Source organism: Octodon degus, unplaced genomic scaffold, assembly GCF_000260255.1.
Source record: "Octodon degus isolate 3935 unplaced genomic scaffold, OctDeg1.0 scaffold00013, whole genome shotgun sequence".
In the NCBI taxonomy this organism is placed as follows: Eukaryota; Metazoa; Chordata; class Mammalia; order Rodentia; family Octodontidae; genus Octodon; species Octodon degus.
Genome location: NW_004524589.1, coordinates 25,797,359 through 25,810,749, shown reverse-complemented (window position 1 = coordinate 25,810,749; position 13,391 = coordinate 25,797,359). Strand labels below are relative to the sequence as shown.

Here is a 13,391-nt window from a genome sequence, read left to right as displayed (position 1 = left end):
TAGTTTATACTATAATTTAATGAATCACTCATTACCTATATGTTACTAAATAAATTTCTTCATTATAAGTTTTCTCATTTATGAGATGGTGCTAATATAAATATCTGCATTATATAAACTAAGAGCAAATATAGGAACATTTATGAAAATTTATATGTATTTATAAATTATTTGTATGCAAAATTAGTAACCTTGTCCTAAGTATTCATTGCTGAATCTACTTGAACCTGAAGTAATTCTTGGAATATAGTATCACACAATGAATACATGTTAAATAAATGAATGCTTTAAATAATGTAATTTGTTATAAATTATATAATACCATAAGTGAATTTGCAAAGATTTAGTTGTTCAGTGTTGGCACTTCAATTCCCCCTCTGACTGACATGTGGTACACATTAGGTATGTATTATTATTCCAAAATATAGTAATTATTGGAACTTGAAAGCTGAGAATTTTACTCAGTAGGATCCTGAATAAACCTGAAGTTCAAGCATTTTCTCTACTGCAAACATCCTATTAAAGGTCAGGGGGGAAAAAAAAGCATTTTCAAACACTAGTTAATGATGATAAAATGATCCTTCTGAATTAATATTTTGATGTCCCATCTTCCACTCCAAATCTGTCGCTACAATAGATGAAATATAAAGAGTGCAGTTAGCAAGATGTTTAGAGGGGCCGTGAATGAAGGATAATTGAAATGAGATGAGTCCTTTCTTGATGATTATTGAAGATGGGTCATAGAAACATGGGTGTCCCTTATATCATCTCTATATGTGTTTCATTTTCTGTAATAAAAATATGGGAAAGGAAAATATAACCTTAATCAAAAGTATTGTAAGCCAGTTGTGGTGGTACACACCTGTAATCCCACTACTTGGGAGGCTGACACAGGAGGATCTCTGCACATGTACTGCAAACCTGGGTTATATAGCAAGACCCAGTGTCAAAAAGACCAAAAAAAAAAAAAGATAATCATTTTCATGTGGTAGAAATGGAATACAAAAACAAGAGGCTCTCATGCTATGAACTTTTTGGTTTACTGCAGAGTGGATGGGTTTAAAAAAAAAAAAAAATAGAAGGTCACAAATATAAAAGGTAAGCAGGGTGGGAGAATATGCCCTTGATAAATTCTCAGAAATATGCAAAAACAAACAACTATATGGATGCTAATTGCAGCATTATTAGAAAGATTGCTTTCTGGAGGTTTTTTAGAGTGGGTCTCACTATATATATAGCCCAGGGCAGCCTTGAACTCTTAAGTGGTCTTCCTACCTCAGCCTCCCAAGTGCTGGGATTACAGGGGTATGTCACTATGCCAGGCTTCAGGTGCTTTTTAGTAGCATAGTAAAAAGTAAATTATGGTTTACTTTTATAGTATAATTCTAAAATATGGTAATTAAAATCATTAAATTACATCTGAATGCTTTTTTGTTAGCAATTTCTTACCTTCTGGCATAACATAATGTTCTTAGTTTTATTTTGTAATGTAAGTGCCTCAGCTCTTTCTCTGAGGAGTTCTGGTTTATTTCACTGAAAAATACAATTTAAATATTAAGGTGGTCTGAAAATAAAAGTAACTAGGCATAGGTATCTGCTGTGCAGTATAGTAAGTACCAAGTTGTGAGGGGTTTTGACTAACTGAACTGAGCTATGCATACATTCTTTAGAAGTCTTTGATGAAACTGAAGATGATTAGTGAAAAAAAATGATAGTATACCCTACAAAGTCTTATTTTGTACCTTTTTAGGCTCCTGGTTAGTGTAGGCCACTTTTTTTTCCATTTTGTGCTTCTGGAAGGAGTCCACATTATAGTAAGTTACATCCCCAGTCACTCTTTTTTTTTTTTTTTTTTTTTTTTTAAGCAGCTCTTCGTAAGCTACCCAGACTAGCTCAAACTTAATCCTCCTGCCTCAGCTTCCCACACTGCTGGGATTACAGGTATATGCAACCACACCTGATTGTGTTTTTTAAAGATAATAAACTGATACTTAATTATTTGAATAAAGTCTTGAACAGAGCATCTCTTCTACATTTGAACAGTTGATAATTCACAGTTCATAAAATGATACCAGATCTGCTCTGTCTAATGTTTCTGTTCCGTTTCCTGATACATAGTCAACCTTTTAAAATGCTCACTTTAAAAGAAGATGTAGAATTTTACACGTGTATTTGAATGTTACTTTAATAGTGAACGTGATGCACTTGAACAAGAAGTACTTGAGCTTAGGAGAAAACATGAAATACTTGAAGCCTCTCACATAACTCAAGCTAAAGAAAGAAGTGAATTATCAAAAGAGGTAAGCCTATAATAGAATCATTTATATTTTATTGTATGACACTAATGGAAATAGCCCCGGGCAAAAGTATGGGTGGGACATTTTGCCTTTTTGATGTAGTTATCAGAAAAGAAAAAAAAAGAGAGAGAGAGACTTTTAATAGTTCTTTTGGATAGAAGATTGCAGAGTAGGAGTTTGTTTACCCTTTTAAAGGGAAGATTTGATGTGATGCGTGGCAGCAGGATGCAAGAAGCTCACCGAGGCCACTGTGGAGAGGAAGACAGCACCCTCTGGACGCTGCTGTTTGTCCACAGGTGGTGACCTTACAGCAGACCGTGACTTTGCTGCAAAAGGATAAAGAATATCTCAACCGCCAGAACATGGAGCTCAGTGTACGCTGTGCCCATGAAGAGGATCGCCTTGAGAGGCTCCAGCTTCAACTTGAAGATACCAAAAAGGCTCGAGAAGAGATGTACGAAAAATACATAACATCCAGGCAAGATTTATAATATTTTCTACATATGTATAATTTAACATACATATATGTGTGTGTGTATATATATATATATATATATATATATATATATATATATATATAAATTAACATATTTCTTTAGGGAATTATCGGTCTGGGGGAAGATGGTTTTCTAAGGTCTACCTGTGATGATATTAAGATAAATACTTCATTTTATTTCCTTATATTCTTAGTCTAAGGCAATTTGGTTTTCCCAATAACATCAAAAGTTTATTTCTTTTAGGCACAATCTGTTTTGGCTAATATGAGTAGGCCTGGGGAGATAGTTCAGCAGCATAAGCACCTACCTGACAAGCACAAGGTCATGAGTTCAATCCCTGGTACTGAAAAAAAAAAAAAAAAGACTAATAGAGTGAATTTGGAAAGAAGGCATATAAGTGTCTCTGTAGATGTGTCATTTTGAATGAAATTGAGTATACTGATGATTTCCTGACTCTGAAACATAGATGAGGCACTATTGATAATTGACTTCAATTCTTGCCTTCTCCTTGTAGATGTGTGGAAGCTCCCTTAGAATCTATCAGAAGCTAAAACAAGGGAGGCTGAGGCAGGACGATCATGACTTTGAGGCCAGCCAGGACTAAATACTGAGACCCTGTCTCAAAAACAACTGCAACAAAAAAACCTAAAACTAAATTGATAGTTTACCTTTCACAGTTTATATGCTCATAATTTTTTCTCTAGCCTTAGTATTTTTTTCATCAGTGTGTATTATACTTGCCAATATGGTTGCTGTTGGAAGTATTATTATAACATCAGTCTGATTTTTAAAAATATTTTTGTTAGCCAGGTATAGTAGTGCACACCTGTAATGCCAGCACTGGGGAGACTGAAGCAGGAGGATTGTTGTGAGTTTGAGATCAGCCTGGGCTACAGAGTGAGCTCAAGGCCAGCCTGAAATAAAATATCACTATGCAGTTCAGGCTGGCCTTGAGCTTACTTTGTAGCCCAGGTTGGTCTCCAACTCACAATAATCCCCCTGCCTCAGCCTCCCCATTGTTGGGATTACAGGCACGTAACACCATGCCCAGCCTTACAACAGTATTTTTGGAAATTCTAAAACTTTACTATATGTGCTGCGAAAGAGAACACTAAAACTTTATATCTAAAATTAAGTTCTGGGGCCGGGAAGATAGCTCAGTAGAATAAGCGCTTCCCTGGCAAGTGCAAGGGCCTGAGTTCAATCCCCGGTTCCACAAATAAATAAATGAACGAATGAATGAATAAATAAATAAAAATAGAAGTTCTCCAAATATAGTGTATAGAGCATATTTTATATATTAAAATCTTACGTGGGGGACAAAAGCCTGTTTGTTTCACAAGAGAAATTCATGGATATTCTTTTGACTCTTTGCAGAGACCATTATAAGACAGAATATGAAAATAAACTACATGATGAACTGGAACAAATCAAGTTGAAAACTAATCAAGAAATTGATCAGCTTCGAAGTGCCTCTAGGGAAATGTATGAAAGAGAAAACAGGTAAAAAAAAAATTTTTTTAAATACAGATTTTTGTGATATTTTATTTCTCTTTGCTTTAAAAGTTATATGAGGTTTGTTAAATTGAATACTGTTTTCATGAGATAATGCTCTAAGTAAATGTCAAGGATGAATGTTAAAATTCTAAATCTTTAATAGATAATTTAGAACAGTGTTTAGTTTTATTCTGGTAATGTCTTTTTGCCTTTAAGTCAGTTAGAGTGAGGATAGGAATAAAAAAGAAATTGAAGTATATAGTAGGAGACACCAATAGCTTTTCTTGTAACACCAATAATTTCTCCTGAAAACGTTAGAATTCTGGAATAGTAATGTGAAATACTACATATACCTCATTTAACTGCTAATTCTAAAAGATGTTATAGAAGATAATAGTGAAGAATATTTTGTTCATGGCACTTTTTTTTGAATCAGTATATATGCTGTATGCCTAGGTAGAGATTGGCAGCATCAAGAGAAAACAGTGCTGGTTATTTTAGTGGCATCTGTTGTCATTGACTAACCTTGTAATACAGCTTTTGAAAATTTGTACTCCAATGGGACAGTTATTCTGAAATTGTCTTGTAATACTGATTTACTAACATTCATTATGAAATGTTTACTGTTGGGAGCATGGCTTTAAATCTGACTTATATACTGTAATCTTATTTAGCATTATGATGTATCATTCCTATTAGAAGCATAGTAACAGAAAATCTGGAGTTTCTATCCCTCTAGTCTAAAGGAAACAGCTGCTCTTTTGATACTGTATGCATAAAATGGCCTGTGTTATCAAAAGTATATTTATATAATTATCCTTTGAGTAGTAAATTGCCCAAGATACTTTTAAAATTACTGTTAAATTATTATTTTAATACCAGAAGTTTGGAGAGATTTTTTTTTTAATTTTTTATTTTATTTTATTTGAGAGAGAGAGAGAGAGAGAGAGAGAGAGAGAGAGAGAGAGAGAGAGAGAGTGTGGTGTGTGTGTGTGGCCAGCTCAGCCCACCAGGGGGCGCGACTGGCTGGCATGTGGTGCTGGGGGATTGAACCGCGGTCCCTGATGCTTTGCGAAGCTTGTTCTAAGTAGGTGCTTTAGACCACTGAGCCATCTCTCCAGCCCGTTTGGAGAGATTTTTAAGATAATCCTGCTATCTTTTTTGAGTAGTATGGTTTGCTCTTGGGTTTCTTTTATAAAAATATTGTTTTTGTTAAGAGGGCAGATGCACATTTGTAATATTTATTTTGATATTTGCTTCATATGACATGGTATTTATGACTTAAGTGAAAAAAATATCAGATATTTATTTTCCTTATAAATTTGCATGCATAGATTTTTATCTGTGTATAAAGTTTGCATATAGGTATATGCCCAAAAGAAATAGTATAAACTTTAAAGTGACCAAAAAGGAAATCATTCATTGTAACAGTCAAGGAATATTTATTCTCTTTTGCCCCTTCTCTTATTCTTTCTCTTATTTGGTCTATGAGATAATTAGTCATAATTTAGGATTGTGTTTATCATGAAAATAACAAAAACATTAAAATGTAAAAATTCTAGGTGATCATTGACTGTAGACTAAATACTATGGGCATTGGTAAAATGAGACATAAAATACATGTTTTAGGGGAAAACTTGACTAATGAAAAATAACACCACTTTAGGCTATCTTTATACTTTGTCTCTTTTAATACTTCAATTTTGAGTTACAAGACAGTACTATAATTTTCTGTGATTAGGCTTCTTAAATCTTCTGTATGTGTTGAATCTTTTTTTTTTTCTTTTCTGTTCAGTAAGATTTTTTTTCCAAAATTTTATTGATAAACAGCAATGAGACAGTTTCAAATCAAATCGGAAGTACAGTTTCAACAAATGAGGCACTGCATATATTCTTCTTAGTGGCTAATTGCTGTACAAGATGCGGACGTGAGATCCTATTTACAAACACCATTAGAACAAATCATTCTGTTCATTATATGTGTTGAATCTTAAAAAGCTAGTTTTCAAGTAGCTCGAGGAAATATTACATCACTATGTATATAACATTTTAGTTTACTGCATCATGAGCTGGGTGTGGTGGTACACATTTATAACTAGCACTCGGGAGGCTGAGACAGGAAGATCACATGAGTTTGCAGCCAGCATTAGCTATATAGTGAGGTCGAGGCCAGTCTGAACTACATAGCCAGACCCTGTCTCAACAAAGAAAACCAAAAAAGGAAAAATAATGACTGTGTCATAAATACTTTTTTACCTTGTATATGTTTGCATGTATGGGTATGTAAAACTTATAGATGTTCAGAAAAAAGTTGTAAATGTACATTTAATAATTTTAAGACTGGGCATGGTAACACGTGCCTGTAATCGCAGCACTTGGAAGACTAAACAGGCGGATCACTACAAGTCCGATCTAGTAGTGAAAGACTGAGCGCCCTGTAGACCCTTCCCTAAAAATAATAATAATAATAATAATAATAATAATAGTAATAGTAATAATAATAATTTTAGGGCTGGGGAAATAGCTCAGTGGCATAAGCCCCTGCTTGGCAAGCGCAAGATCCCAGGTTCAATCCCTGGTATTGCAAAAAAAAGAAATAATAATAATTTTAAATACTATTTAACCACCATCAAAATTGAAAGTAGAAAATACAGCACTTCAGAAAAGCCCTTGAGGCCCTTCCTGCATAACTGCTTCCTTCCCTAAAAGTGACTCCTAGCATGACATATATGCTCAGAACTTCACTTTTCTTTAAAATTTTAGCATCTATGTCATAATAAGTATCTTTACACAAGGTAGCTGTTTTTCAAACTACATTAGCATCATGTACATGGAAGCATATATATTTGTGACTTGTTTTCCTCGCCTTAAAATTTTAGGATTCCTTTTTTATCTCCATGTTCATAACAGGTATATTTTTATGAATGTACATGTTTATGGCAGCAGGATATTGAGAGATAAATACAGAGATTAAAGAATTCCAAAAACATTCATCATCTTTTGCAAAATCTGCCTGGTCCCAGCCCTGTATTAGAAAAAAGCATCCTGTCCTTCTGGTCACTTGCTCTAAGGGTTCAAAATGCATGTCAACATAAGAGATATACTCTTATATGCTGAGCTTTATGTTAGAAAACTTTACATTCAAGCTCTCATGCAATTCTCAGGGCAACCAATTCACTTATTTAGCACATATTTATTAAGATCTACATATGTCAGCTACAATATAAATACCATAGATAAGTGGTAAACTTGGCTTTCACAAAGCTGATAGTCTTAAAAGGGATAAAAATAAGTAGAGAAACAATTGTCATAAGTATTATGATAACAGAAAATGACTGGATGCAAAGGATGAGGTTAATCTGTTTTTCTCATCCAGACTTGGAGGACTCAGGGAAGTCTTCCTGTGGGGAGAAATACCCATGCTGATCCCTGCTTAATAACCAAAAGTAAAGCTAGAGTTAGGGAGGGAAGGGGACTTGAGGAGTGGATATATAACATAGATCAAAATCTGCAGGGCAGATGAGTGTAACTTTTTGAACAAAGTGAAAATAATTTATTATGGCTAAAGCATAGATTGAGAGGCAGGGAATTACAGGAATGAAATAACAGAGGAACCAAAGGCCAAAGAATGCATTTGGATTATTGTGTAGGACCTGTGGGGAATATGTGAAAGAGTGTGTGGAAGGTCACAGACAGTCTGGTTTTATATCAAAAGGTCTGCTGTATAGAGGATAGATTGGAAGAGCAGAGGCTACAAAGAGGCCACATTCAGGTCTTGTTTCCATTGAGATATGAGGATAAAACTGGACCTGTGGTAATAGAGACAGAAATAAATGGGCAGGGACCAGGGAGATGGCTCAGTAGAAAAAGCGCTTGCCTGGCAAGCATAAGGGGCTGAGTTCAATCCCTGGTTCCACCAGAAAAAAAAAAAAAAAAAAGAAAAAAAAAAAGAAAGAAAGAAAGAAAATGGGCCAGATTTAAAAATGTTTAAGAGACAGCCCCAGCAAGAGACAATGACTAAATAGGGGAAAGGTAAGAAGTTAAGAATGTCAGGTTTTGGTTATACAGCCACATGGATGGTCATTGTGGTGTGGTAGTGGAGGTGGTGGTGGTGGTGGTGGTGGTGGTGGTGGTGGTGGTGGCAGTGGTAGCAGCGGTGGTGGTGGTGGTGGTGGTGGTGTTGTAGAGGCACAGAAAATTGAACACAGGGCCTTTACACTAAGCTACATTCCCATCCCCCTTTATATTTTTTCAAATGGAGTCTCAGTTATTAAGTTACCCAGGCTGGGCTCATACCTTATAATCTCCCTGCCTCGGCATCTAAATGCAAACTTTAATAGAAAAGTGTGATAATTTAGCTTAGTTCTATTGAGGTGTCTGTGGGATATCCAAATAGAAAATATTTTATACCAAATAATCCCATAAATTTTAGTTAGAATGTAGTCTGTACAAGATTTTTCATTCATCCTATCTCTCATAAAAGTAAACAAAAAAGGGGGATATAAATGATGGATCATTTTGTAATGGGGAAAAAAGTGTATATAAAAATAGCATAGATATACAGCTACCTTCTCTTAGTTCAATGAGAAGAAAGTTTTCAACTAATAAGTGTTTAGATAAGATATCACATCTGCATCTTGTACTATGAATAACTGCAACAAAAACACTATGAAATATATTAATTATTGTAACTGTCCTAACCTATTTTAAAATTGTCTCATTACTACTTTTTTCTCAATAAATTTAATATTTAAAAAAAAAGATTTTTCATTCATCAGAAAGATCTGGTCATAAAAGAGACCTATGGCATAGGTAACCATTTCTCTTTGTCTCAGTTACTCTTCTCTTGTTGCTGGGACAAAATATCCAACACCCAAAATGAAGGAGGGAAAGGTTTACTTAGTTCACAGTTAGTGGAGGTTTCGGTCCATACTCAGCTGGCTCCAAGGCAGAGTGGCACATGGCAGAGAGCAGCAGTTCATGGTGGCAGAAAACAGCAAGAGCAAATGGGAGGAGTAGTGGCAAAATTGGCAACAGAGAGCAAGTCTGTCTCCCTTATGTTACATTCAGGCTATCCGCCCCAGGCCAGGTGTAGCACTCACACACATAATCCCTGCACTGGATCATGAATTAATTACGAAGTCAAGAAGTCTGCCCCATGACTGCATGAGGCTTTGAGGGGACAACTAGACACAAACCATAACTTTTTTTTTTTACAAATTAGTACTGTCAGTTCTGTGGTTCAATTATGTTATGGATTTTATGACTTGTTGACTGATCTAACTAAAATTTATGGGATTACTTGGTATAAAATGTACTATTATTTGTTAGTAATCTGTATAACAGCATAAACTTTGCCATGTAATCATTTTGAGAATTTTCTCATTTTTACTTGTTCAAAAAAAAAATTTAAAATGCATCCTACTGTAAAATAAAATTAGATACATTAGCCGTTCTTTGCCAGGTTGATTAGTAGAGGTAGGTGGGTCAAGCTGTGTGGCAAACAGCCAAGAGAAGCATTTCAGGAACTAGTGAAACAGAAAGCAGATTTCCCTGTCTCCACGCTTGTTCTGGTCACATGTGCACAATAAGGTAGAACCTGCCTTGGAGATTCCTGGGATCTGCTGCCCTGGAGCCCCAACTGCAGGACTAGACCTGAGCTGGGCAGCTTCACACAGGCAGTTGCCACCAGGTGGTGCCAGACTCCAACCTGAGCCCATTCTGACTCAGCTGAACTTGCCCATTGAAGGAGCTGGCTGCTATTAGCTTCCCAGTAATTCAACCTTGTATTTTATGACTGATTTTTTTTTAATTCAGTCTCTGATTTATTAAATGGATACCCTGAATCTTTTTAGATCATAATTTGTTCATTATTTGGGATTTGAACTACACTTAGAAGTTAAGTACCTCCAGGCCTTCCCAAGGGTAAAAAATTGAGACTTAATTATTTTGGAATTTTACAATTCAGAATAGTTGAAAAAAATTCGAGTATTCCTTGTTATATAAAATATAAAATTCAGGCTGGCCAAATAACTCAGCGGATTAAAGCACCTGCAAATAGGCTCAGGGGCCAAGGTTTGATATCCGGGCCTGCCATGCGAGCCCCGCCCCTGAGGCATGCTGAGACAACAGTTGAGCCTGGGCATGGTGGCACACGCAATAAAAAATAAAATATAAAATTCATAGCAAATTTACTTTGTGTATGTGTAAGTAATTTCTTGCTGTAGATTTAAATGCACAATTGTGTCAGCTGTATTTCATCAAAGTGTGCTGTGTCTGTAGGAGATAAAATGGAAGAGGCACTTTCCCTTGCATGTTTTTATCTAGTCCCTTGTCTGTCTCTCCAATAAATATTTTTAGAAGAAGGTAAAATGGTAAGTTTAGAGAAATATGTTTGCCTTTAGTTTGCTTTCTTTACATTAGAGGTTATTAAGAGAATACCTTTTATTTCCTCTTCCTGAATGAGGAACTAATGACATCTAGTCTTGGTATCTGTCCTTGTAGTCATTTCAGGAGTTTTTGAAATTAAAGAGAAAAGAGGAAGAGAATAGAAGATAGATTTAAGAAAGAGATTGGTAGTCAGGCATTGCCATGTCCGTAGTCCCTGCATTCTGTGGTGGAGGCAGAAGGATGGCAAGTTTAAGCCCACCCTGGGCAATTTAGTACGATTTCAGAATTTAAAAAGGGATACAGAGGGCTGGCCTAATAGCTCAGCAGACTAAAGCGCTTGCTTAGGCAGAACACGGCAGCTGGGTTTGATCTCCGCATGCCATGCCAGCTCTGTCCCCAGGGCACGCTGATTGAGATTGGGCATGGTGGCATGCACCTGTAATCCCAGCACTTGGGAGGCTGAAAACAGGAGAATCACTCTGAGTCTGATCTATGTAGTGAGACCCCATAAACCCTGTAGGGAATACAGAAAAAATAAAATGGGATTCAGGTGCAGCTGAGTGCTAGGGCGCTGGGTTCTGGGTGCTCTAGGAAGGTGGAACATTTGGGTATATGGATACATCAAAAAATATATGTACAGGTAGAATACAATGTTGTTTTTTCTGTACATTCTAATTACTTTAAAATGTCTGGTCAATACTATGGGAAATAATGAGGAAACTCACTCCAGTGGTAAGATTTCTTGCCCAGCAGGCATTTTATACATGAAAGGTTTTAGATCTTCTTTCAGTTAGAAAAAAAAATATTCGTATGTGTGAGAGTAGGTTATGTGTGAGAGCATGTTACACACAAGAGTGTGTTAACACGTAAGAGTGTTACAAAAGCCTTGGAAAAACTAAACCTTCCTGCGCTGGTGTACCACTTACTAGATGAATGGCAGAGTCACTTACATCCCTAAAGTTTAGTTGCCTCTTTTATGAAAATTAGCTAAAGTAGTACTTCCACAGGGTGACTGTAATGGTCTAAAATAATAGATATGAAAATATATTATAATTATAAAATTGTATATAAATGTGGTTATTTTGATGTCTCTTGCCTTATGTAATAAAATCATTTTATACTTTCTGTTGGTTAAATAAGTGTTTAATATATAAAATCAGCTGATAACATTATGAAAGCATTACCATTAAAAAGGACACAACACAGGGTATCATGCCGTTTGTATTGTCTAAATTTCTACATAACTAGCTAATTTGCTTATTCTCTTTTAATGTGAGATAATAAGGGGAATAAACTCAACTGATTATTTAGGTTTTTCCAAAAAGTAAAACCAGCTTTATCTGAGATAGTCTCATTATCACAAAGAGCTATTCTGAGTGAAACTGTTACAAGGATAAAGATGAATTTATTAAAGGCATTCATTGTTTTGTTAATACTATGCAGAATATGGAAACAGAAATTGTGTGTGTGAAAGAGTAGGCAGTAAAGAAAAAGAGATCGAAGAGATACTTTTTATTCATTAGTGTTTTATTACTGTAGTGATTTTATTTTCCAACCCTATAAATAAAAGCTGTATTAACCCGTTTGTTTATCTTCAAAAAAACACTCAGGAGGAAACTTTAATGACATAAATTGAAATTATGTAGAATCTTCAGTTGTATTACGTAGCTTAAATCTTGAGTCTCAATTTATTTACAGGGGTCAGTTGAATATGCCTAAGGCATACAACAGATGAACTGGCTCTATCATCATTTTAGTAGTATACATCCTAATTTGTGCTTAAGCAAACAAACTTGTTTTATTCATCTCTTGTCAGTTATCTGTATATTTTTTAAGTTCCTCCATGAAAGAGACCGTAGTATTCTACTTGTCTGTTTAGTTTGATTTTTCTGAAAGTAATGACTGCAAATAATTCTTTTAGTGTATTAATTCCATAGGTAATGGAAAATAGATTTTTATTGTCTGCTATTTTTTATTGTTAACTGTATCCTTTGTGCCTATAGGTGATTCCCACATAGATTCACAACTTAATAATATTTAAGTCTTTCAAGGTACATAAAGTGTTACAGATAGGAAGCAAGGTAAGTTCATGCTGTATGAGAGCTCTGATTTGCCTGCATTGTAGATAGTAGGCAAGGGGGAAGGCTGAGAAAGTAGGATTAGTTCAGATTAATAAAGTACCTATTATTATTGGGGAATTCTTGGTGGCCTTATAGTCAAGCCAAGTCAAGCTAATGGACTGATTTACTCGTTTTTTTCACTCGTTGTACTGAGGGGTGGATTATAGCTCAATAGGGTCTCAAGTGAGGGAAGTTGGTTGGGAGCTCTAGGTGAAGATGGGAAGTGGAAAAAGAGTAACAGCTGAATGTAAAGTGTTTGGGTGTAGAATTGGCAAGATCTGGAGATTGATGCAGAGAATGAACCTCAGGAGTGATTCCCTCTTTTCTACTACATAGTCACAGAATGATGATTGGTGCCATGACATGGCTATTGACTGACAGTTTGCAGACAAGATTGAAAAAGGAATAATTTCTGATATTGCCAGTTAAACAGAAGACCCAATGCTATTATGGGCTACTGGACTCTTTTAGAATATTTTGCTGAGTTTATACACCTATAATATTCAACAATGGAACTTAAAAAAATTGTGATATAACTATGAATGTCCATTTTGTATCTGTGTATTCAAAGTGGTTGGGATAGATATATA

The 13,391-nt window shown here is 35.4% G+C and overlaps 1 protein-coding gene across 3 annotated transcripts in view; it reads left to right on the top strand.

Moving 5' to 3' along the window:
• Positions 1 to 13,391, top strand: part of Pibf1 (progesterone immunomodulatory binding factor 1) — a 245,520-nt gene that overhangs the window by 38,164 nt on the left and 193,965 nt on the right. For all 3 annotated transcript variants that reach the window (XM_023709663.1, XM_004626308.2, XM_023709662.1), the window contains exons 7-9: positions 2,192 to 2,300; positions 2,594 to 2,775; positions 4,172 to 4,297. In XM_023709663.1, the coding sequence (XP_023565431.1) occupies positions 2,192 to 2,300; positions 2,594 to 2,775; positions 4,172 to 4,297 (417 nt within the window). The remainder of the gene's footprint in view (positions 1 to 2,191; positions 2,301 to 2,593; positions 2,776 to 4,171; positions 4,298 to 13,391) is intronic.